The 27,144-nt window shown below is 45.5% G+C and overlaps 1 protein-coding gene across 1 annotated transcript in view; it reads left to right on the top strand.

The window, feature by feature from the left end:
• The window catches only part of mcc (MCC regulator of WNT signaling pathway), a 311,681-nt gene that overhangs the window by 280,321 nt on the left and 4,216 nt on the right, over window positions 1-27,144 (top strand). The window contains 3 exon segments of the mRNA XM_084325292.1: window positions 12,741-12,950; window positions 25,588-25,679; window positions 26,117-26,239. Of these exon segments, the coding sequence (XP_084181418.1) occupies window positions 12,741-12,950; window positions 25,588-25,679; window positions 26,117-26,239 (425 nt within the window).

The raw sequence follows: 27,144 nt of genomic DNA, 5'->3' as shown, positions 1-27,144 counted from the left end.
ACAAACAGACACATGACTGGCTTACTTTTCCACTGTCAAAACACTGGCTCATGAAAGCCACTTCTTTGCACTGGAAAAATTATTTTGACTTGCACTGATGCTTAGAACGCTTTGTCCAATTTGTTGATTTGAAAGCTCCTGTCACTGAGCACCTCCCCACATCAAACACACCGAGGCCTCTCCTATGCATTTCCAATGGCTTTGGCGAAGCCAACTATTATAAACCCTTGCTTGTATTTTCGTTTCGACATCATGCACGCCACAATCAAGTGAGGGAATCACATATTTGTCACGTCACAGTTTACTGCTCAGCCCACCACCTCTGCCTCTACTCAGCCCAGCCTAGGCCAGAGAGTGGCAACACATCTTCAGCTGACTAGGACTGTGAGAAGAGATTGATTGATTGAACATTTTATTATACAGATTGCAGAATGGGTACAATACAGTACAGCTCAGTACATCAGGGTCCCCCATTTTCAATTCATAATGTACGGAGAGAGAGGAGGGTAACAGCCCTGCACACAGCATCTGAGCTGAACAGAACGCTCTTCTTCGATTTGAATTAGGAACATTAATTCACATACATATCATAGAATTCGTATGCATTCTGCCAATTAGAGACCCAATAGAAATGAGTCCGCGACCCACCCGCATTTCATTGTATACCTGTATGCCGTGACAATTAAAACTCTTGACTCTTGACTCTTAAGTTTGGGAAACTCTGCTATATAGTATGTCAGTGATTTGTAGACGATGTTTCTGTTGCTGCCTCTTTGGACCTTCAATCGCTGCTTGCAGCTTTTGTATCCAGCTGTTCTCTACAAGCCCAGTGTTAACTACTGTTCTCTACAAGCCCAGTGTTAACTACTGTTCTCTACAAGCCCAGTGTTAACTACTGTTCTCTACAAGCCCAGTGTTAACTACTGTTCTCTACAAGCCCAGTGTTAACTACTGTTCTCTACAAGCCCAGTGTTAACTACTGTTCTCTACAAGCCCAGTGTTAACTACTGTTCTCTACAAGCCCAGTGTTAACTACTAGCCTCTCAGCTGTTCTCTACAAGCCCAGTGTTAACTACTGTTCTCTACAAGCCCAGTGTTAACTACTAGCCTCTCAGCTGTTCTCTACAAGCCCAGTGTTAACTACTAGCCTCTCAACTGTTCTCTACAAGCCCAGTGTTAACTACTGTTCTCTACAAGCCCAGTGTTAACTACTAGCCTCTCAGCTGTTCTCTACAAGCCCAGTGTTAACTACTGTTCTCTACAAGCCCAGTGTTAACTACTAGCCTCTCAACTGTTCTCTACAAGCCCAGTGTTAACTACTGTTCTCTACAAGCCCAGTGTTAACTACTAGCCTCTCAACTGTTCTCTACAAGCCCAGTGTTAACTACTGTTCTCTACAAGCCCAGTGTTAACTACTAGCCTCTCAACTGTTCTCTACAAGCCCAGTGTTAACTACTAGCCTCTCAACTGTTCTCTACAAGCCCAGTGTTAACTACTGTTCTCTACAAGCCCAGTGTTAACTACTAGCCTCTCAACTGTTCTCTACAAGCCCAGTGTTAACTACTGTTCTCTACAAGCCCAGTGTTAACTACTAGCCTCTCAACTGTTCTCTACAAGCCCAGTGTTAACTACTAGCCTCTCAGCTGTTCTCTACAAGCCCAGTGTTAACTACTGTTCTCTACAAGCCCAGTGTTAACTACTAGCCTCTCAGCTGTTCTCTACAAGCCCAGTGTTAACTACTAGCCTCTCAACTGTTCTCTACAAGCCCAGTGTTAACTACTGTTCTCTACAAGCCCAGTGTTAACTACTAGCCTCTCAGCTGTTCTCTACAAGCCCAGTGTTAACTACTGTTCTCTACAAGCCCAGTGTTAACTACTAGCTTCTCAACTGTTCTCTACAAGCCCAGTGTTAACTACTGTTCTCTACAAGCCCAGTGTTAACTACTAGCCTCTCAACTGTTCTCTACAAGCCCAGTGTTAACTACTGTTCTCTACAAGCCCAGTGTTAACTACTAGCCTCTCAACTGTTCTCTACAAGCCCAGTGTTAACTACTAGCCTCTCAACTGTTCTCTACAAGCCCAGTGTTAACTACTGTTCTCTACAAGCCCAGTGTTAACTACTAGCCTCTCAACTGTTCTCTACAAGCCCAGTGTTAACTACTGTTCTCTACAAGCCCAGTGTTAACTACTAGCCTCTCAACTGTTCTCTACAAGCCCAGTGTTAACTACTAGCCTCTCAACTGTTCTCTACAAGCCCAGTGTTAACTACTGTTCTCTACAAGCCCAGTGTTAACTACTAGCCTCTCAACTGTTCTCTACAAGCCCAGTGTTAACTACTAGCCTCTCAGCTGTTCTCTACAAGCCTAGTGTTAACTACTAGCCCCTCAGCTGTTCTCTACAAGCCCAGTGTTAACTACTAGCCTCTCAGCTGTTCTCTACAAGCCCAGTGTTAACTACTAGCCTCTCAGCTGTTCTCTACAAGCCTAGTGTTAACTACTAGCCTCTCAGCTGTTCTCTACAAGCCTAGTGTTAACTACTAGCCTCTCAGCTGTTCTCTACAAGCCCAGTGTTAACTACTAGCCTCTCAGCTGTTCTCTACAAGCCCAGTGTTAACTACTGTTCTCTACAAGCCTAGTGTTAACTACTAGCCTCTCAGCTGTTCTCTACAAGCCCAGTGTTAACTACTAGCCTCTCAGCTGTTCTCTACAAGCCCAGTGTTAACTACTAGCCTCTCAGCTGTTCTCTACAAGCCCAGTGTTAATTACTAGCCTCTCAACTGTTCTCTACAAGCCCAGTGTTAACTACTAGCCTCTCAGCTGTTCTCTACAAGCCCAGTGTTAACTACTAGCCTCTCAGCTGTTCTCTACAAGCCCAGTGTTAACTACTAGCCTCTCAGCTGTTCTCTACAAGCCCAGTGTTAACTACTAGCCTCTCAGCTGTTCTCTACAAGCCCAGTGTTAACTACTAGCCTCTCAGCTGTTCTCTACAAGCCCAGTGTTAACTACTAGCCTCTCAACTGTTCTCTACAAGCCCAGTGTTAACTACTAGCCTCTCAACTGTTCTCTACAAGCCCAGTGTTAATTACTAGCCTCTCAACTGTTCTCTACAAACCCAGTGTTAACTACTAGCCTCTCAACTGTTCTCTACAAGCCCAGTGTTAATTACTAGCCTCTCAACTGTTCTCTACAAGCCCAGTGTTAACTACTAGCCTCTCAACTGTTCTCTACAAGCCCAGTGTTAACTACTAGCCTCTCAACTGTTCTCTACAAGCCCAGTGTTAACTACTAGCCTCTCAACTGTTCTCTACAAGCCCAGTGTTAACTACTAGCCTCTCAGCTGTTCTCTACAAGCCCAGTGTTAACTACTAGCCTCTCAACTGTTCTCTACAAGCCCAGTGTTAACTACTAGCCTCTCAGCTGTTCTCTACAAGCCCAGTGTTAACTACTAGCCTCTCAGCTGTTCTCTACAAGCCCAGTGTTAACTACTAGCCTCTCAGCTGTTCTCTTCAAGCCCAGTGTTAACTACTAGCCTCTCAGCTGTTCTCTTCAAGCCCAGTGTTAACTACTAGCCTCTCAACTGTTCTCTACAAGCCCAGTGTTAACTACTAGCCTCTCAGCTGTTCTCTACAAGCCCAGTGTTAACTACTAGCCTCTCAACTGTTCTCTACAAGCCCAGTGTTAACTACTAGCCTCTCAGCTGTTCTCTACAAGCCCAGTGTTAACTACTAGCCTCTCAGCTGTTCTCTACAAGCCCAGTGTTAACTACTAGCCTCTCAACTGTTCTCTACAAGCCCAGTGTTAACTACTAGACTCTCAACTGTTCTCTACAAGCCCAGTGTTAACTACTGTTCTCTACAAGCCCAGTGTTAACTACTGTTCTCTACAAGCCCAGTGTTAACTACTGTTCTCTACAAGCCCAGTGTTAACTACTAGCCTCTCAACTGTTCTCTACAAGCCCAGTGTTAACTACTAGCCTCTCAACTGTTCTCTACAAGCCCAGTGTTAACTACTAGCCTCTCAGCTGTTCTCTACAAGCCCAGTGTTAACTACTAGCCTCTCAACTGTTCTCTACAAGCCCAGTGTTAACTACTAGCCTCTCAACTGTTCTCTACAAGCCCAGTGTTAACTACTAGCCTCTCAGCTGTTCTCTACAAGCCCAGTGTTAACTACTAGCCTCTCAGCTGTTCTCTACAAGCCCAGTGTTAACTACTAGCCTCTCAACTGTTCTCTACAAGCCCAGTGTTAACTACTAGACTCTCAACTGTTCTCTACAAGCCCAGTGTTAACTACTGTTCTCTACAAGCCCAGTGTTAACTACTGTTCTCTACAAGCCCAGTGTTAACTACTGTTCTCTACAAGCCCAGTGTTAACTACTAGCCTCTCAACTGTTCTCTACAAGCCCAGTGTTAACTACTAGCCTCTCAACTGTTCTCTACAAGCCCAGTGTTAACTACTAGCCTCTCAGCTGTTCTCTACAAGCCCAGTGTTAACTACTAGCCTCTCAACTGTTCTCTACAAGCCCAGTGTTAACTACTGTTCTCTACAAGCCCAGTGTTAACTACTGTTCTCTACAAGCCCAGTGTTAACTACTGTTCTCTACAAGCCCAGTGTTAACTACTAGCCTCTCAACTGTTCTCTACAAGCCCAGTGTTAACTACTGTTCTCTACAAGCCCAGTGTTAACTACTGTTCTCTACAAGCCCAGTGTTAACTACTGTTCTCTACAAGCCCAGTGTTAACTACTAGCCTCTCAACTGTTCTCTACAAGCCCAGTGTTAACTACTAGCCTCTCAGCTGTTCTCTACAAGCCCAGTGTTAACTACTAGCCTCTCAACTGTTCTCTACAAGCCCAGTGTTAACTACTAGCCTCTCAGCTGTTCTCTACAAGCCCAGTGTTAACTACTAGCCTCTCAGCTGTTCTCTACAAGCCCAGTGTTAACTACTAGCCTCTCAGCTGTTCTCTACAAGCCCAGTGTTAACTACTAGCCTCTCAACTGTTCTCTACAAGCCCAGTGTTAACTACTAGACTCTCAACTGTTCTCTACAAGCCCAGTGTTAACTACTGTTCTCTACAAGCCCAGTGTTAACTACTGTTCTCTACAAGCCCAGTGTTAACTACTGTTCTCTACAAGCCCAGTGTTAACTACTAGCCTCTCAACTGTTCTCTACAAGCCCAGTGTTAACTACTAGCCTCTCAACTGTTCTCTACAAGCCCAGTGTTAACTACTAGCCTCTCAGCTGTTCTCTACAAGCCCAGTGTTAACTACTAGCCTCTCAACTGTTCTCTACAAGCCCAGTGTTAACTACTAGCCTCTCAGCTGTTCTCTACAAGCCCAGTGTTAACTACTAGCCTCTCAACTGTTCTCTACAAGCCCAGTGTTAACTACTAGCCTCTCAGCTGTTCTCTACAAGCCCAGTGTTAACTACTAGCCTCTCAACTGTTCTCTACAAGCCCAGTGTTAACTACTAGCCTCTCAGCTGTTCTCTACAAGCCCAGTGTTAACTACTAGCCTCTCAGCTGTTCTCTACAAGCCCAGTGTTAACTACTAGCCTCTCAGCTGTTCTCTACAAGCCCAGTGTTAACTACTAGCCTCTCAGCTGTTCTCTACAAGCCTAGTGTTAACTACTAGCCTCTCAGCTGTTCTCTACAAGCCTAGTGTTAACTACTAGCCTCTCAGCTGTTCTCTACAAGCCCATTGTTAACTACTAGCCTCTCAACTGTTCTCTACAAGCCTAGTGTTAACTACTAGCCTCTCAGCTGTTCTTTACAAGCCTAGTGTTAACTACTAGCCTCTCAACTGTTCTCTACAAGCATAGTGTTAACTACTAGCCTCTCAGCTGTTCTCTACAAGCCCAGTGTTAACTACTAGCCTCTCAACTGTTCTCTACAAGCCCAGTGTTAACTACTAGCCTCTCAGCTGTTCTTTACAAGCCTAGTGTTAACTACTAGCCTCTCAGCTGTTCTCTACAAGCATAGTGTTAATTACTAGCCTCTCAGCTGTTCTCTACAAGCCCAGTGTTAACTACTAGCCTCTCAGCTGTTCTTTACAAGCCCAGTGTTAACTACTAGCCTCTCAGCTGTTCTTTACAAGCCTAGTGTTAACTACTAGCCTCTCAGCTGTTCTCTATAAGCCCAGTGTTAACTACTAGCCTCTCAGCTGTTCTCTACAAGCCCAGTGTTAACTACTAGCCTCTCAGCTGTTCTCTATGGCCTCAGTCGCTGCTTCTCTTACCTAGTCAGAGACACTCTGCCAGTAACACTAGTTTGCTTGATAACTAGCTGCAATGTTGCAATGAACGTTTCATGGATTACATGGTAAGATGAACCTACCATTGTTACCCTTCAAATAAAACTCACAAAGGAACTGGTAACGAGTCGGGCTCAAACCCACGTTGACGTAAAACGGTGGCTACTTGACAGAGAGCTGGGTGGCAGCCTGTCGATCAAACCAGTCTAATGAAGACTCACCAGGGGAGGCTGAAACTGCCTGAACTGGACTGACTTCATAAAGGCTATACAAGGTTATACAAATGATCCAGTAGAATCTTGACATAACGTTAAATGAATATGACTTCATCAATCCATTATTCACCACTATCAAACGGAAGAGTCAGTCTTTCCTATTAGAGGGATGACAGGTCTGTCATTCTGCAGTTCCCCATTTGTGTTTGCAAACATGCTTGACTTGAAACATATTGACAATCCATACACGCAGGGTCAGCAGTTTAGCTCGTCCTCGCTTCAACCCTGTTAGAAGGATGGTCCTTTCATTACCTCTCTCTCTCCTTCACTCCTAATATCCCTCCATCTCTCCCTCTTGTCCTATATTCTGTCTACATCCATAACATCCCTCACCCTTCCTTGACATTCATTTCCTCTCTCTCTCTCTCTCTCCAGAACCACCTCTCCCACCCCGATCCGCTCTCTCCGTCCGTCCATCTCTCATCTCTCCCTCCGCCACTCCCACCCTCCATTCCATCTACTGTATCTATTTCTATCTACCCACCCTCGCCACGTTTTTCTATCGCAGTACACCAACACTTTGTTACAGGAAGCATTTTCAAAGCTTGTTTTTCTTTTAACCTCTTTTAAACATACCTAAGTAAATGGAAGATTGCTCCACTTCTACAAGGTCCATTTGTATGTTCTTGGTATCTAGGGACATCTATGGACCTCAGTGAATGTATTCCCAGTGTCAGAAATGTTGTGTCTATTACTAGGCTTGCTTGAATTGTGATGAAACAAAGACAGACATAAAAAACTGCCACTTATCTTATCTGAAGAAAACTAGAATGCTAGTTATGTAAACAAAAACACAGCTAAACTGTCTCTCAGCACAGCATCAAATAGTGTATCCACATATTGATTGATTTATTGATTGAAAACTTTATTAACAGATTGCAGAATGGGTACAATACAGTACGGCTCAATAATACACACAATTGTTAAGGGGATGCAGACCAGAGAAAGACTTTCGTCTTCTTTACAGTACATCAGGGTCCCCCATTTTCAATTCATCATGACATTTATGACATACACGACATACAGATATACAGATATATATCATGACATTTATGACACAAATCGATCTCTAAACAATGTTTGTATGTCTCCGCAATGGTATGATTCTGGCCTGGTAGGTTAAGCCACCGTTCGACTCAGTTTCTATATCTATCCCACCGTGTCTGTGTAAAATCTTGTACACGTTCTTTCTGAACGGACGTGAGATGCATATAACATTGTTTAGAAACCTTTTTGCGAACTTTAGAAGGTATTTTTTGACCATTTTCGTCCATAACAATACTCTGTGGATGTAATTTTTTGTCGCCCGACGGCCGTATCCTCGCAACAAAGAGAGCTGTTATTGGTCGAGTTATTGGTCAACAGATACTTGGTTGACCAAGTATCTGTTCGCGAGGAAAGATCTAGTCCCGACTTTAAAATTATGATTGCGCAAAACGGGCAGGATTGTAAATGGAGAACTTTTTATTGCTAAATCGACACCAATAGATCTTTAGCCCAGAGTGATAATTGTGTAGTCCGCCGAGGTGGGAACGAGAATAGTATTCTAGCCACTTCTCAGCCTTCACCGTACGGCCTATGAGTCATGGTGTCTCTCTCACCACCAGTGGCCAGTCTGTTGTTATTCCATCATTTATTTTCTTTGTTGACAAAACTGTCTGAGCTTTAGCCCTGCCTATTTTATAAAGCTATGCATTTAAAGTGTTCTGTTTTTTTTCAACAAAACTCTTAATTACATCAATATTATGCTGTCAGAACAGTATTATGTTTATAGGTGAATTATTTACCTACCTTGTTTAACAACCAGGAAATGCGAGAAAGTTGTATGAATTGTAGTTGAAATCTAGTAATCCATGCAAGTTACAACAAGATTGTGCCATCAAGGCAGTGTTATATTATCTACATGGTGTACTACGAATGATTACTTTGGCGAAAGAAAATTTGGCTTTCGTTTTGGGAGAAATCTGTGTTGACAAAGGCTCTTGCTTCCCTCTAGTCTAGTGGTTAGAAAACGATTATTGCCGCTTTCATTTAGGTTTGGTGAAAGCTGTAGTTTTCTATTGTCAGTGGCTGTTTTGGTGGAAGAATAGCTTTTGTCAAGTGCAAAAGCTAATGGGTATCCTAAATAAACATAAACATAAACATACATACTGAGAGGAAACAGAGTAGGTATGGATGTATTGATAATGGGAGTCCCAGCCAGAGCTAACTGACCATTGTTGACGCCAATTTCAACATGTTGAAAACCAAACCCCAGACACCAACGCCAAACCCTTTCAGACCGTCAGCCATGGATGCATTTAGAACGATTACCTGTCTGGTCAGCATGGTCTCTGTTTCAGCATCTTTCAACACTTTCACATATATTGATAAGTGAGACTCATTAACGCTCCTCTCTCTCTCCTCTGCTGTCCTTGTCTCTCCTCTTTCCTCTACCCCCCTATTCTCCTCTCCGTTCATTTTCTGTCCTCCTCTCTATACTCTTCTGTATCCACAATGTAAAAAAGATTAAAACAATGTTAAAATTTTAAATAATATAGAACCCTGTTGAAACTGTGAAAATCTACAAGTCAAATCATGGGATAGTGTCTATGATTGTAGGGACCCTGATATTGCATACAACACCTTGATTGAGGAGCTTACACATTCCATCCAGTGCTCTATTCCAGAGAAGCCTATATTAAAAACCCAAGTGATGCAAATAAGGAAAAATACACACGTTAGGAATAAACTCACACACATGATACATAAGTCCAAGAGAGGTCACTACTCACTACACAGAACTTCTAAATGCATCGCAAGGTGACTCCAAGAAAACCTGGCAGGTGCTACCCTTCTCGCAATCCCCCTCCTCACCCCCTACTTTACTTACTCCCCTCTCTGCCCTCCCCCCTTTGCCTTGTCATGTGTATTCGTTGTTGTCCTTCATTGTCCTTAGTTGTAATTTGTTTGTCAATGTCTAGTCTTGAGTTCCCCCCCTCCGAGAGGGCAATGAAATGTCACTATTTTTCTTATTTTACTACACTTTCTTTTATTTTGCACTGTAAATAGTTAAAATGTATAATAAATAATAAAGTTGTCCCCCGAAGAGGGGGGGGGGGTGGATGGAGTGCCCTCAAAAAAGGGTCGGGAGTAAAAAAAATAAAAAATAATAATAATAATAATAAAGAGAAAACTGTGCTCCCAGACTTTAATCCCAGTGGTTCCTGCAAAGATGCAGATGTCACTGACCTGGTTTAACCTTGCTGATAACATGAATACCCATTTTATCTCCATTGGTGAGAACTTCTCAAACAATATTTCCCAACCTCATGGCACCTGCTTTAGGCGATGCCTGCAAGGTAGTCCCCTAAATAATATTCTTTTTATCTACTTTTTCTCCTCTCTTTTTCTGTATTTTTCTCCCATCCCAATTTAGTCGTTATGCCAATTCCCCCCTCCCCTTCCCGGTCGTTGCGCACATTTGCCCCCCACTTGCCGGTCTAGGGAGCCCTGAAGTCTATCACATGCTTCCTCCGACACATGTGGAGACAGCCAGCCGCTTCTTTTCACCTGACAGCGAGGACTCTCACTGGGGAGGTGTAATGCGTGGGAGGATCACACTACCCTCCCTCACTGTGCAGGCGCCCTGACCGACCTGTAGGAGTCGCTGTTTACAACGACCAGGACCCACCCCACCGGCTTTCCCACCCACTGACACTGCCAATTGTGTCAGTATGGATGACCGACCAAGCCGGAGGTACCGCTGGCAGTTGGATTCGATCCCACTGTCTCTGTGGTGGTAGACAGACGCTTAGTCTGCTGCGCTACCCGGCCGCCCTTCCCCTAAATAATTTGTTCTTGTCGCCAACTGATAGAAATGAAGTTATAAAAAAACATCAGAAACGTGAAAACCTCATGCACAGCTGGAGTGGATGATATCTGTAGCTACATTTAGAAAGCAACCACAAATTAAATTGCTGCCCCACTTGCTCATTGCATAAATGTGTCATTGTGTCATAAATGTGAATTGTAGCTAAAAAGTCAAAGGTCGCAAGAATTGGTCCAGTTTTTAAGGTGGGTGATAATAATGACATGAACAACTATAGACCAATATCCATACTGCCCTCACTATCTATTTGAGAAAATTGTCTATACCAGACTGAGTAGTTACATAGATCAATTAAATATTCTGGACTCCTCAATGATGCCAAAACATCAATGATGCCAATCATGCCATTGATAAAGGTGACATCTCCATTGGAATCTTCCTCAACCTGTCTAAGGCATTTGATTGCATTGACTTTGAGATTATTTTAACCAAATTAAATAATTATGGTGTCAGAGGCATAGCTCTTAGTTGGTTTAAAAGCTACATATATGGAAGACAACAATATGTAAGTATAAATTGTCATAAATCCCAAAAGAAATTTATTAACTATGGGGTCCCCCAGGGCTCAATTTTGGGGCCGCTTCTCTTAATCTTGTATAACAATGATTTCTACTTAAAGAAACAAGAAACTGTAAATAGGGAGTTGGAGAAGGTGGACACCTGGTTCAGATGTAATAAACTCACTCTCAACATAAAAATTACAAATTATATAGTATTTTGCTCTAATAAAAACAAAACAAACACAAAGTGTATCCGCATTGCAATCAATTAGCAAGAAATCAATAGAGTAGCCTCCACAAAATTCCTGGGTGTTCACATCGACGAATTCTTGAATTTCAAGTACCATATTGATCGTCTCATAAAAACACTATCTAAATATGTTGGCTTGTTCTTTACGTTAAGACACTGTCTTGCACATTCAGCCCTTCTCACCTTATATACATCTCTATTTGAACCTCACTTAAACTACTGCAACATCATATGGTCCAACACTTTTCCCAGTTACATAAAAAAACTACAGTCATTACAAAACAAAGTTGTACGCGTCATATCATGGTCTGACTACAGAGACCCCACTGGACCTTTATTTAGCAACCTTGGACTCTTAAAGCTTGCAGAACTAATATCTGCCGTCCCCTGCATGCACATAATTTACACCAGAAAGAAACATCTAATCAAAGGGAAAAAACGAAAGCTAAAATGTACCAGTCTGAGTGTACTGTGCAAAGGTCCGCAGAAGCAGATATGGAACGAGCTCAACGACTGCATAAAAATGTCTCAGTCTCTCTCCCTCTTTAAAATATATTTTTTAAAGATACTCTTGTCTTCATATAACCGATGATTGTTTACAGAGAATCACACTCCTCTCCGCCAATACATGACAACTAGATATTGTACCATGTCTGTACTGTGTTATGTTCTATATAATATGTATTGTTTTAGGGCGGCTACGTGGCGCAGTGGGCAAGGCGCTCGCAACGAATGCTGGAGACTAGGCTCGAACAGGATGCCTCCTGTTCGAGCCCCGCTCTCCACATTGCTTTCAGTTTAGCTGGTCGTCCACAGTAATACACATTGGCCGTATTACGGGGAGGGAAACTGAAGGGTGGGGATCGGGCGTTGTGGACAGCGACTCCTACAGGTCGGTTGGTGCGCCTGCGCAGTAGAATCAAGAAGCGATGGGGGCGGGGCCCCTCCAAAGCCCAGACCCCCGACGCTGAAAGATCGAGCTGCGCAGGTGAAAAGATGCGACGGCTGTTACCTCGAGTATCGGAGGGGACTCGTGCTATGTATGACTTAGTCCAAATTGCAGCCGGCTTGTGGGAGGCAAGAAACAACGTTCGAAAGACAGGGGAGGGTTGAATTGGACGATATGAAAATTGGGATGGGAGAAAAATAGAAATGGGAGAAAAAGTGGATCAAAAAAAATAATATGTATTGTTTTGTTCTATATAACGTGTCTTGTTTTGTTGTTATAGATGTATTTATTTGTTATGTTTTTGCTGGGTTCCCCTCTCAAAAGCAGCCACTGCAGCTTATCCTGGGTTTTTCCTTTTCATACAACCTCAACTTCTAACAACATGATCTGTATGATGCTTGTTTTTTGTATGAATAAAAAGAGATTGTATCGTATCCACATCACTCCTCCCATCTCCTCTCTCTATCTTCTTGTCTCCTCTCTCCTGCTGTCTCCTCCTATCCCCCCCTCTCTCTCTCCTCTCCCTACCCACCTCTCCCTTCTCTCTCCTCTCCCTACCCACCCCTCCCTTCTCTCTCCTCTCTCTACCCACCCCTCCCTTCTCTCCTTTTCCTTCCCCTTCTCCTCTCTCCCCCTGTTCCTCCTCCCAGGAGGAGTTGGCAGAGCTGAAGGCCCAGCTGTACCTCCTGGAGAAGGAGAAGAAGGCGGTGGAGCTGCGTCTGAGCACGCGGGAGGCACAGGAGCAGGCCTACCTGGTGCACATCGAACACCTGAAGGCAGAGGTGGAGGAGCAGCAGGAGCAGAGGAGGCGCTCGCTCAGCTCCACAGGGAGCAGCAGCAAGGACAAGACAGGAGCCAAGGTGAGGGGAGAGGAGGGGGAAAACATGGTCTGTCCGTTCCACTGAACAGTTCTCTTATCTCGTGCCGCGCACAACACCGCTTCCCTCGCGCTGAGACGAAGACATTTTACCTAGATGTGCCGGCTCATAGCATCTGGATTGGGTTTAGGTCCACACCTGTGCACACGCTCTGTCTCAAAACCACCGTCAATTTTCATGCCCAGTCCTTCCCTAAGCAATGTCCCCACAAAAGCATTCATATCTCTTTTCTCTGCGTTTTCCCCCACACCAACAATACGAACATTATTACGACGTCCCGCGTCCTCCAGATAGATCACCCTTTCCTGTAGCCGAGTCACTGTCTCCTCGACACGATTGACCGTTTCTTCCCTAGTTTCACATCCATCCTCCAGTGTGGATATACGAGTTTCAGCTTCTGTAATTCTTCCACGAGTTGTTGAACCGTAGTTTGAAGGGAGTCCAGGCTCGTTTTCATACCACTTCTATCAGCAGTGATCCCTTGCAGCATGATCTTGATGCTACAGTAGCTAGCTCTGTGGCTGCAGTATCCACATGGCTCTCGTCAATATAACCCTTCTTCCTTCCGTCCTTCTTTTTAACCACAGGCGGATCTGGCATATTGCCGTCCTTGTTCTTAACAGTTTTAGGCTTGTAAATGACTATTCATGAATCTGTTAGTAAAATGTTAGAGGGGTTTATTGTGATCAGCACTGCAGAGCTCTAAACTATGCAGCCATCCCGGACGACGTCCCACGGGACTCCCCGTAGCAATTCATTTGTAATGCATGGAGTTTGTTTGTAAATCACTTTTTACCATCACCATAGCATTACATTTCCACACACCAGCAGTATGACTCCTGCTGGATTGGTGCCTATACACTCAATCCACAGTTAGAATGAAATGGAAACATTTACACTTCAGCATGTACACACAGGGGAAGAACATTTACACAGAATACTGGATATTGTTGGCAGAACTATGTGTATATCCCTTTCCCTACCACACTACCAAATGGTTAACCCTTTCACTGCGACAATACAGAAGGTTAACCCTTTCACTGCCACATGACAAGTAACCTTCTGTAGTGTGGTTGTGAAAGGGTTAACCCTTTGTTGTGTGGCAGTGAAAGGGATATAGAAGTGCAGGTGACGAAGTGACGATGCTATTTCATGGTCTGTATGTACAGAAAAGTGAGGACAGACATGGTATTCATTGTCCAGGGTTTTCTGGACCAGAATGTGTGGAATGAGTAGACGAGCTCCCAGCAACGCCCTGCTTCACGTCCACACCGCAGACCCCCAGAGAGCAGCCCTGCTTCACACCGCAGACCCCCAGAGAGCAGCCCTGCTTCACACCGCAGACCCCCAGAGAGCAGCCCTGCTTCACACCGCAGACCCCCAGAGAGCAGCCCTGCTTCACACCGCAGACCCCCAGAGAGCAGCCCCACCGAAGCGCTTTGAAGGTTCACACACCTTGCTCAAGGGTACAGCAACGTCCAGGGGAATCGAACCAGCGACTTTCGGGTCACAAAGCCTGCTCATCAAATAGCCTCTAAACTAACCACTACTCCTCGTAATGTCTGTCTGTCGTCGCTCTCTGTGTGACGTCCACAGAGTACAGAACCTAAACACGGTCAGGAGAAAGGAGATAGTAAAGATCAAAGAGGCCTTAAGAGGAGGTGAAAGGTAGCGTGACAGAGTAGACGTGCTGAAGAAAGGAAGGATGGGATGGGAGGTGACAGGGTGGGGGGGTTTAGAGGTTTGAAAAATGCACTGGTACGACGTCCTTCCATACAACTCTGTAAACTGCCAAAAGTGAGATTAATGAAAGCGCAGAAGGTCAGGGGAGGTGAATTTAATATGGGAGCATTAAGCCCCATGCGGCTCGATTCAGCTTTATTTGGCCATTTCTTTAATCCAGCTGTGTGTGTGTGTGTGTGTGTGTGTGTGTGTGTGTGTGTGTGTGTGTGTGTGTGTGTGTGTGTGTGTGTGTGTGTGTGTGTGTGTGTGTGTGTGTGTGTGTGTGTGTGTGTGTGTGTGTGTGTGTGTGTGTGTGTCTGCATTTTTGTGTGTACTGTACACAAACCTACATGCACCTGGTAGAATTATCTCTATCTCTCTCTCTCACACACACACACGTTAGTGTTTACATGTTTAGTAAAATACAGTACATGTATCTCTGGGTAGAATTCTCTGTCTCTCTCTGACACACCTGCAGTCCCCCAACCCCATCTCCTATGCCGTCAGCTCCAATCAGTCTTAATCCATGGTTGCTAGGAGCTGCTGCAACTCGGCCTTGAAGACGCCAATCACAGCGTAAATGAAGGCTCTTGTCAAAGTGAAAGGCGGGGATACCTTTTACACACACACACACACACACACACACACACACACACACACACACACACACACACACACACACACACACACACACACACACACACACACACACACAGAGCGCTATTGTCAAGCTTTACAAATGCCTTGTTAGATGTTATCTCCTGGGCCACTATTCTAATAAGGCCACACATATACATACATACATACATACATACATACATACATACATACATACATACATACATACATACATACATACATACATACATACATACATACATACATACATACATACATACATACATACATACACATATACATACATACATACATACATACATACACATATACATACATACATACATACATACATACATACATACATACATACATACATACATACATACATACATACATACATACATACTGTACATACATACATACATACATACATACATACATACATACATACATACACATGTGCACTCGCATAGAAACACATGCATGCACACAGACACACATATGCACATGTGGCGGTTAATGCACACCACACATGTGAGATCATTCCGTTCTGTCAGAGCCCATGATCAGAGCCATTCATCACAGGAGGATGTTTGTGACATGCATGTACGCACACACGGGTAAGTGTGTTTTTGCACATGCATGCACGCAAACCGTAATCACGCAAAGTGCTCACTGCAGTATTACCCTGTCAACACAGTAACACACACACACACACACACACACACACACACACACACACACACTGCAGGTCTCAGTAAGGTCCCTAGTTGACATGCTACTGTCCAATTGTCCATCCATCCCTCTGTCTCTTCTCCTCCCTCTCTCTCTCTCTCTCTCTCTCATCCATCCATCCATCTGTCTCCTCTTCCCTCTCTCTCCATACATCCATCTGTCTCTTTCCTCTCTTTCTCTCATCCACCAATCTGTCTCCTCTTCCCTCTCTCTTTCTCTCATCCATCCCTCTGTCTCCTCTTCCCTCTCTCTTTCTCTCATCCATCCATCTGTCTCATATTCCCTCTCTCTCTCCATCCATCCCTCTGTCTCTTTCCTCTCTCTTTCTCTCATACATCCATCTGTCTCCTCTTCACTCTCTCTCCATACATCCCTCTGTCTCTTTCCTCTCTTTCTCTCATCCACCAATCTGTCTCCTCTTCCCTCTCTTTCTCTCATCCATCCCTCTGTCTCCTCTCCCCTCTCTCTTTCTCTCATCCATCCATCTGTCTCCTGTTCTCTCTCCATCCATCCCTCTGTATCCTCCCTCTCTCCATACATCTCTCTGTCAACTCTTTCCTCTCTTTCTCTCATCCATCCATCTGTCTCCTCTTTCCTCTCTCCATACATCCCTCTGTCTCCTCTTCCCTCTATCTCCATCCATCCCTCCCTCTGTCTTCTCTTTCCTCTATCCATCCATCTCCATCCATCCCTCTGTCTCCTCTCCCTCCCCCTATATCTCTCCATCCATCCCTCTGTCTCCTCTTATATCCCTCTCTCAATTTCCCCCTATGCTTTTTCCCTAATGGAAGCCATGTCCCTATCTCCATCAACAGGCCTCAAATCAAATCAAGCTGGTGTAGTAGCCCCACCCCCCCATGACATGACAGCATACCTATAACTCGATAAGTCATGTAGCGCGCTGAATGGACGCCTTGAACATGCTTGTCCAGCGTGAGTAGGCTCGTGTTCCGCTTCCTCGTGTTGGATGAGATTGACTAGAGACAGAGTCTGGATTTTCTTTTCCGGTCCAGCGCTGCCACCTGATGGATGAGGTGGGTTAGTGCACGTGGCTCATTTTTAAACTGGGTTAAGATTTTTTTTTCTTTTCCACACGTAGATCTGGAAATAGTAAACCCCAGAGATGGTGTAGTGGTTAAGACCCTCGCCTCTGGAACCACATGTACCCCCCCCCTGCTGGTCTAGGATCAGATCCCACCAGAACCTTCTCTCCTGTGTTCCATCTCAGAAGAAAAAATAAGGAGAGTGGGCTTCCTAGACTGCCCCGTTCTCCTTTAAAAAGAAAAGATGTGTACTGTACCCCGTTTTGTTTAGGTGTGTCTAGGCTTTTGCTCCACCTAATCCTCCCTCCCCCCTGTCTCCTGAGCCATTCAGCCATTGTGTAGTGTGACGTGTGCCTGGTGCCAGTGTATGGCAGCCATTGAGCCTGCGTAGCCCAAGGTTGGGTGCTACCAGTGGTGGTGAATGAGGCCATTTCCACCCTACATTGTGGGGAGCGCTTTGAGTGTCTAGAAAAGAGGCTGGACCCGATGTCGGTCATTGAGGGGTCATCCCTACTAACTGTACAACAGCCGTGGAGCGTCTGTTATGATTCCCATTAAGACAGAATGATGGGAGCTGAGAGCGCTCTTAATATGCCTAGAATGAAGGATGATTAGATAGACTCATGTAATGGAGTCCTCTTGAGCGCTAATTGCATTGCAGGTCATGCGATTGAATTAGAACGACAGGGCCGTTGTTAACTCGATCAGCCTCTTTGATTGAGAAGATAGGTCTCTTTCCTTGGCCTTGGTCCAGCTGTATGTAGGTCTCTCCTTGGCCTTGGTCCAGCTGTATGTAGGTCTCTCTCCTTGGCCTTGGTCCAGCTGTATGTAGGTCTCTCCTTGGCCTTGGTCCAGCTGTATGTAGGTCTCTTTCCTTGGCCTTGGTCCAGCTGCATGTAGGTCTCTCTCCTTGGCCTTGGTCCAGCTGTATGTAGGTCTCTCTCCTTGGACTTGGTCCAGCTGCATGTAGGTATCTCTCCTTGGCCTTGGTCCAGCTGTATGTAGGTCTCTCTCCTTGGCCTTGGTCCAGCTGCATGTAGGTCTCTCTGTGGCCTTGGTCCAGCTGCATGTAGGTCTCTCTCCTTGGCCTTGGTCCAGCTGTATGTAGGTCTCTCTCCTTGGCCTTGGTCCAGCTGTATGTAGGTATCTCTGTGACCTTGGTCCAGCTGCATGTAGGTCTCTCTCCTTGGCCTTGGTCCAGCTGCATGTAGGTCTCTCTCCTTGGCCTTGGTCCAGCTGTATGTAGGTCTCTCTCCTTGGCCTTGGTCCAGCTGCATGTAGGTCTCTCTGTGGCCTTGGTCCAGCTGCATGTAGGTCTCTCCTTGGCCTTGGTCCAGCTGTATGTAGGTCTCTCTGTGGCCTTGGTCCAGCTGCATGTAGGTCTCTCTCCTTGGCCTTGGTCCAGCTGTATGTAGGTCTCTCCTTGGCCTTGGTCCAGCTGTATGTAGGTCTCTCTGTGGCCTTGGTCCAGCTGTATGTAGGTCTCTCTCCTTGGCCTTGGTCCAGCTGTATGTAGGTCTCTCTCCTTGGCCTTGGTCCAGCTGTATGTAGGTCTCTCTGTGGCCTTGGTCCAGCTGTATGTAGGTCTCTCTCCTTGGCCTTGGTCCAGCTGTATGTAGGTCTCTCTCCTTGGCCTTGGTCCAGCTGCATGTAGGTCTCTCTGTGGCCTTGGTCCAGCTGTATGTAGGTCTCTCTGTGGCCTTGGTCCAGCTGTATGTAGGTCTCTCTCTTTGGCCTTGGTCCAGCTGTATGTAGGTCTCTCTCCTTGGCCTTGGTCCAGCTGTATATAGGTCTCTCCTTGGCCTTGGTCCAGCTGTATATAGGTCTCTCCTTGGCCTTGGTCCAGCTGTATGTAGGTCTCTCTGTGGCCTTGGTCCAGCTGCATGTAGGTCTCTCCTTGGCCTTGGTCCAGCTGTATGTAGGTCTCTCCTTGGCCTTGGTCCAGCTGCATGTAGGTCTCTCTCCTTGGCCTTGGTCCAGCTGTATGTAGGTCTCTCTCATTGGCCTTGGTCCAGCTGTATGTAGGTCTCTCTGTGGCCTTGGTCCAGCTGCATGTAGGTCTCTCTCCTTGGCCTTGGTCCATCTGTATGTAGGTCTCTCTGTGGCCTTGGTCCAGCTGCATGTAGGTCTCTCTGTGGCCTTGGTCCAGCTGTATGTAGGTCTCTCTGTGGCCTTGGTCCAGCTGCATGTAGGTCTCTCCTTGGCCTTGGTCCAGCTGTATGTAGGTCTCTCCTTGGCCTTGGTCCAGCTGCATGTAGGTCTCTCTCATTGGCCTTGGTCCAGCTGTATGTAGGTCTCTCTCCTTGGCCTTGGTCCAGCTGCATGTAGGTCTCTCTCCTTGGCCTTGGTCCAGCTGCATGTAGGTCTCTCTGTGGCCTTGGTCCAGCTGCATGTAAGTCTCTCTCTGTGGCCTTGGTCCAGCTGTATGTAGGTCTCTCCTTGGCCTTGGTCCAGCTGTATGTAGGTCTCTCTGTGGCCTTGGTCCAGCTGCATGTAGGTCTCTCTCCTTGGCCTTGGTCCAGCTGTATGTAGGTCTCTCCTTGGCCTTGGTCCAGCTGTATGTAGGTCTCTCTGTGGCCTTGGTCCAGCTGCATGTAGGTCTCTCTCCTTGGCCTTGGTCCAGCTGCATGTAGGTCTCTCTCCTTGGCCTTGGTCCAGCTATATGTAGGTCTCTCTCCTTGGCCTTGGTCCAGCTGTATGTAGGTCTCTCTCCTTGGCCTTGGTCCAGCTGCATGTAGGTCTCTCTGTGGCCTTGGTCCAGCTGTATGTAGGTCTCTCTCCTTGGCCTTGGTCCAGCTGCATGTAGGTCTCTCTGTGGCCTTGGTCCAGCTGCATGTAGGTCTCTCCTTGGCCTTGGTCCAGCTGTATGTAGGTCTCTCTCCTTGGCCTTGGTCCAGCTGTATGTAGGTCTCTCTCCTTGGCCTTGGTCCAGCTGTATGTAGGTCTCTCTCCTTGGCCTTGGTCCAGCTGCATGTAGGTCTCTCTGTGGCCTTGGTCCAGCTGTATGTAGGTCTCTCTCCTTGGCCTTGGTCCAGCTGCATGTAGGTCTCTCTCCTTGGCCTTGGTCCAGCTGTATGTAGGTCTCTCTCCTTGGCCTTGGTCCAGCTGTATGTAGGTCTCTCTCCTTGGCCTTGGTCCAGCTGTATGTAGGTCTCTCTCCTTGGCCTTGGTCCAGCTGCATGTAGGTCTCTCTGTGGCCTTGGTCCAGCTGTATGTAGGTCTCTCCCTCGGTGAAGCATCGGCGCCACTTTGACGTTGGAGTATAAAGTACGCTTTAACCAACTGCTCCAGTGGAGTTGCTCAGTGGAGTGTGGTTGTACTGGGCGGCTCCCAGGTGTCGGACTGTGGTTGTACTGGGCGGCTCCCAGGTGTCGGACTGTGGTTGTACTGGGCGGCTCCCAGGTGTCGGACTGTGGTTGTACTGGGCGGCTCCCAGGTGTCGGACTGTGGTTGTACTGGGCGGCTCCCAGGTGTCGGACTGTGGTTGTACTGGGCGGCTCCCAGGTGTCGGACTGTGGTTGTACTGGGCGGCTCCCAGGTGTCGGACTGTGGTTGTACTGGGCGGCTCCCAGGTGTCGGACTGTGGTTGTACTGGGCGGCTCCCAGGTGTCGGACTGTGGTTGTACTGGGCGGCTCCCAGGTGTCGGACTGTGGTTGTACCGGGCGGCTCCCAGGTGTCGGACTGTGGTTGTACTGGGCGGCTCCTAGGTGTGAATGTGATTCAAGATTCAAGAGGTTTATTCATCGCATACATACACAAGACATATAGTGAAATGAAGGTGGCCATGCCCGCTTCGATTGTGCAAAAAATATAAATAATAATAATAGAATAAAAGAATAAAATAGAATAAAAATCTAATAAAATAGACATGATAAAAATAAAGATAAAATACAAAAGGCAATGAGTCCTATGTACACTTTCTATACAATATACAGGTCTGCCCTGTGTCACTATGCTATCCTAACTATAATATACAAAAACATCCAGTTATGTTTTGTTTTTTTCTTCTTTAAAGTGACCTTTTTCCTTTCCTTTAAAGTGACCTCTTCTCATGTGATTAAAGTGACCTGTGGTGTGTTTGTGAGAGTGCAGATGTGTGGGGGGTGTGTTCATGTGTGTGTGTTTGTGAGAGTGCAGATGTGTGGGGTGTGTGTTCATGTGTGTGTGTTTGTGAGAGTGCAGATGTGTGGGGTGTGTGTTCATGTGTGTGTGTGTTTGTGAGAGTGCAGATGTGTGGGGGGTGTGTTCATGTGTGTGTGTTTGTGAGAGTGCAGATGTGTGGTGTGTGTGTGTTTGTGAGAGTGCAGATGTGTGGTGTGTGTGTTCATGTGTGTGTGTTTGTGTTCATGTGTACTTGTGTGTGTAGAGATCAGTGTTCAATGTTCTGATGGCCTGGGGGGAAGAAGCTGAAGCAGAGTGTTGAGAAAGAGCATCGGTGCTCAGAGAAACTACCCTGGTAAATATCTGTCAGGAGGATGATAACTGATAAATATGATGGTACTACCCATCATCATCATCATCATCATCCTCATCATCATCATCATCATCATCATCATCATCATGACCAGATCCTATGTTAACATCAGTGGTGTGGTGGTAGCCTGAAGGTTAACGAACTGGGCTTGTAACTGAAAGAGGTCACTCACTTTCCATTTTCAATTTCCTGGTCTGGATGGGAAAATCAGAGTGGAGGAAGCAAGTGAGAAACCTTTCCCCCAAAACCATTAACAACCAATGCCGAGGTGCTTTTGAGCAAAGACACTGAATCTCTATCTGCTCGCTCCAGTGACAGTAGCGGATTGTAGTTTAGTTTAGTGTGTGTGTGCGTGTGCGTGTGCGTGTGAGTGTGTGAGTGTGAGTGTGAGTGTGTGTGTGTGTGTGTGTGTGTGTGTGTGTGTGTGTGTGTGTGTGTGTGTGTGTGTGTGTGTGTAAGAGAGAGAGAGAGAGAGTGACCTTCACTCCTCCTGCAACCACTCCCGCAGGCCATTGCTGTAAATAAGAATGTGTTATCTTAGTTAAACAGCTCGGTAATCACTTCCAAGATCATGTACAGCTCTCTTGTAAAAGCTGTATTTTTTTTTTGTCAGACCCAGAGCCATAGATGATATGCGAGTTTGTTGAGTAATAAGACAACATATTGATACTGAACCCTCCAGGGGAATAAACGGGACATTTTTCAAAGTGGTAAGTGAATGTAAAATGACAAAGGATTGATAGATTCACAGAAATGAATTGATAATGCCTTTGTGAAGATTTGACCAGACAAGGCTGTAGAAATCTCACTTTATATTAGTAAAGAATCCCAACTAACTTTACTCTCTTTAGACTCTGTAGATGTTGCTGCCTCGTCACTACAGTGTTGCTCTAACCTGATGACTCTGTGGGTGACTTTGTTATTCTAGAACAACATGGCCTCCATAGTGTTTGACACGAGGGGATAGACAACTCTCTGAATCTGATCTAAAAGTGGGACTGGCCGTTGAGCCTCTGCCCAGGCTGGGTGAATAGACTGAAGCAGCTTCTAGGTCCAGGAAAAGGAAAGCAGAGCGGGGAGTAAATCATCACGTGTGATCCCGTTTTACTCTCTGTTTCAGGGACCTGGTAGCTGGCTTCAGTTTATTCAATCGACAGTGGTTCAGTGTTGATGGACCTTCTGGCCACATCTTTAGTCCCATTGGAAACCTTTAGCACTCAGCACCCCACTCTCTTGTCTTCCCTCTTAAGAACTATATATATATATATACACTGTAGTTTGATGTAATGACTCACGTTAGCCTACCTCTAAGTAAGCCATGTTGAAGCCGTATTGAGGATTTGGGTCATTTAAAAGCGCTATACAAATAAAATCAATTATTATTATTATTATTGTGTTGCTTTTCCTTTTCAGACATCAGAAACACCAAATAAAATGGATGTACACAGATGTCTTGGGTGCGACAGTGGCTGGTCATCTGGGCCCAGGAGTTCAAAACTTTTAATCCCTATCTGATCCGATCAGATTTTTAAATCCCATTTTTTGTGATCCAGGATCAGACAACTCTGACAGATTTTGTCCCAGTATTTCAAAGCAATACAGGATAGGATCACCCTGATCCAGATTCAGACTTCTCAAGATTACTAGATCTTGAATATCAGTGCTTTAATCCTACCGATCTCCATCTAGTCACAGTGGATAAGAAAAGGAATACAAGGAAGACAAGAGACCACATTGCAGAGACATCTATAATGTCTAATTGTATTGATAAATACATAAAGAACATAAAATCATAATGGAATTGTAATTAAAAAGAATACTCCCACTAGGGTAACAACAAAAAACATTCATTCAAAGGCAGCTGATCATGCTTTGAGGAGCTGAATTCTAAGTGAGGTTTCAGTTTGCTGAAGGTGATGACAGATGATGGACTTTTTTTTTGTTGAAGATATTTTTTCTTTAATCTAAATTACATTTGTGATTGACAATCTTTGTTGTGATACCTTTATGAGCATAAACATTTATGTCATCAACATTTGTTTGAAAAGAAAATAGGCCACCACGAATGTGACCAAATTTTTTTTATTATTTCAGTTAACAAACTTTGCCATCTTATTTATATTGAAACATATTTTTAAATAAATTGTATAGTACATTTTGCTCTGGTAATCCACTGGAAATCCACCCCTCTGGTGGGATCAAGATAATCCAGTTTTTTGGGATCAAACTGATCCCAATCCTGTGTTGTCGGTTTGAACTACCCGTTTTGAAGATTTGATCCAGATTAAAGCTTGGATTTGATTTCCTGATCTGATCGGATATCAAAGTGATCCTAATCCTGTTTTTTGGTTTTCAACTACCCAAAATCCAAATCTGATCCGATCAGATAGGGATTAAAAGTTTTGAATTCCTGGGCCCCCTCGGGCGGCTAGGTGGCACAGTGGGCAAGGCGCTCGCCACCAACGCAGGAGATGCTGGGTTCGAGCCCAGCTCTCGGTGTTGCTACCAGCTTGGCTGGTCGTTCATACTAATACAATTGGCAGTATTAGGGGGTGGGAAGCTGGTGGGTGGGGATCGGACGTTGTGGACAGCGACTCCTACAGGTCGGTTGGTGCGCCTGCGCAGTAGAATCAGGAAGCGACGGGGGCGGCGTGTCCCTCCCACGCAGACCCTCGCCGCTGAGAGATCACGCTGTGCAGGTAAAAAGATGCGACGGCTGCCTCCTCGAGTACCGGAGGGGACACGTGATGCAAGGCTTCGTCCACATTGCAGCCGGCTTGTGGGAGGCATGGCCTAACAACGTTCGAAACAGGGGAGGGTAGAATTGGACAATATACGAAATTGGGGTCGGGAGAAAAATAGAAAAATGGGGAGAAAAAGTAGATCATCCGGAGGTTCCCTGTTTGATTCCCGCTCCTCCCAGGCAGCGTGTCGAAGTGTCCTTGAGCAAGACACTTAACCCCTAACTGCTTCCGATGAGCAGGTTGGCACCTTGGCTTGCAGGGTTGCCTCCGCCATCAGTGTGTGAATGGGTAAAATGTGAGGAACAAATTGTAAAGCGCTTTGGATAAAAGCACTATATAAATGCAGCCATTTGGGCGGCTGGGTGGCACAGCGGACATTGCGCTCGTCACCAACACACGAGACACCGGTATCGAATCCGGCTGTCGGCGTTGCCTCCGGCTTGGGCCGGCCGTCATACTAACTCAATTGGCAGAGTTAGTGGGTGGGAAGTCGATGGGTGGTAATCTGGACGTTGTAAACAGCGACTCCTACAGGTCGGTTGGGGCACCTGCACAGCAGAGACAGGAAAATGGCGGGAGCATTGTGAGCCTCCTACACGTTACTCCTCGCCAAATGAGAGTCCGTGCTGGCAGGTGAAAAGATGCGACTGGCTGCCTACACATGTATCGGAGGGGACACGTGATGCAAGACTTCTATCCTCCCTACGACCGACCAGTGGGGGGCACATGCGAGCAACGTTCAAGACAGGGGAGGGGAGAATTGGTACGGCTAAATTGGGATGGGAGAAAAAGTGGATAAAAAAAAGAAAATAAATAAATAAATGCAGCCATTTGCCATTTGTCTTGCCAATAATGGTGCAGAGACATCATAACAACTTGCTAAGTTCCATAGTGTGTATAGACAGACAGATTCAGGTATCTAATAGCTCTCATCAGTCAACATTACAGTTCAAATTTGACAAACGTTAAAATAGACACATAAATGGACACAATAAAAGAGTCAGACGAGTAAAACAATGTGGTGGACAAACAATAAAATCAGTACTTAAGTTAAAAAGTTTAAAAGGTAGCAGCAGTAAAAATAGATTAAGGTAGATGAGCACTAAAGGGCAACAAAAGCTCAGTCCGTGAGCGTAGCGAGATGAGCTGTCCACTGCGGCTGCTTCTCTGTCATGAGACACATGGTATAGTAGGACCTCACACACAGTTCACACTGACAGCACCACAAACAGTACATGGTAGACTCTGCTGACCAGGCTGTGTGTTGTATCTTCACCAGGACTGTGGAGACTCTCCAGCCATCAGCCTGTCAGACCTCAGGACCCTCAACGACGGCGACCTGGCCGCAGAACTCACCAGCGCCCTCAGACGGTAAATTACCACAGTTGATTGTGTGTGTGTGTGTGTGTTCTATTATTGGCAGCCTCGCAATTTGGAGAAGACGCTGCTATCTGTACCCATGAGCTGTGTGTTGATTGTCAGGGTCATCATCCATGTGTGTGTAACTTTGGTTGACATTGCCAATTTGGGCACGAATGTAACAGAATAACCCACAATGTCCAATTGCACTGATAATATTTGTGTCCTTTAAACATTGTATTTATGTGGACATAAATAAAGATTCTAAATGTGTGTGTGTCCGATACTCTCTCTGAGTTTAAAATATAAAATCTAACATGCCCTCCCCTCTTGGATGTGCGTCTGTGTATGTTGCTGTCTATGTGTATCTTGTGTGTGTCTGTGCGATCTATGTGTATCTGTCCGTTTGTGTCTGTGGGTATTTGTGTGTCTGTGTGTTGGTGTCACAGAGAGAAGAAGCTGAAGAGTCGTGTCCAGGAGCTGGTGGCGGCGCTGGAGCGGCTGACCAAGAGCAGCGAGGTCCGACACCAGCAAAGCGCAGAGTTCGTCAATGACCTCAAACGGGCCAACAGGTAACCATGGCAACACAGGCAGGACAACAGAGGAGTATGAAACCAAAAACGTCACGTCCTCTTCTCTTATGAACTGGGGGACGGAGGGGAAGCGTAGATGTTGGCGGATGCATCTATACCAATACTGATATCATACCAGGTTAACACAGGATATTGCTAGTAAAAGCCCATACTAATAACTTTAGGTTCCTTCCCTGTATAAGTCCCGCCCACATCTGCCATTCTCTTTATTTCCTGTAGCTGAGCTTTGTGATAAAGATGCTAGCTAGTGTAGATATTCCATATGTATCACTGCTTGGGCAGCATGGTGGCACAGTGGTTAGCACAGTTAACAGTTCAAAAGTGGTATCTATTTAGGAGAGCTGTCCTTGACTTAGGAAATTCCTTTAGAATTAAGAATCTCCTTGACTTGAGAAAAATGTATAGGTTTTTGCCAGCTAATGGAATAATCCATTTAATTGACAAATTTGTAAAATTGCTTTTCACACATTGGGCCTCATTCAATAATCCTATTAAAACCTTACTCCACATGTATCAACCTTGTGGACAGCAGTCTAGTATGTCTTCTGTTTCCTCAGATATGCGCTTGTTCACAAGGTCAATAACCCACATTAACATAACAACACACCTACTCTTATAGTAAACATATAGTAAATACTTAACGTTACCAGTTCCTGCTTGCGGAGCCGGCACTTGATGGGAAGTGAATCGATGTCCAACAGAAATAATTTCTGCAGTGCTGATTACATTTAGATATACAGTATGGTAAACTCATCCATGTAACACAAAAGACATCTACCTGATTCTGAGATCCATCATTTATATACAAGGCTATGTTGGTAACTGATCAGATATGATCAATACCATAATTTGAGGCGAACTGTACTAATTGTGAACTTGGTTTT

Source organism: Notolepis coatsorum (genome assembly GCF_963971535.1).
Source record: "Notolepis coatsorum genome assembly, chromosome: 11".
Lineage (NCBI taxonomy): Eukaryota > Metazoa > Chordata > Actinopteri > Aulopiformes > Paralepididae > Notolepis > Notolepis coatsorum.
Note: the sequence above shows the minus strand (reverse complement) of the source record. Positions and strands in the feature narration are given on the sequence as shown.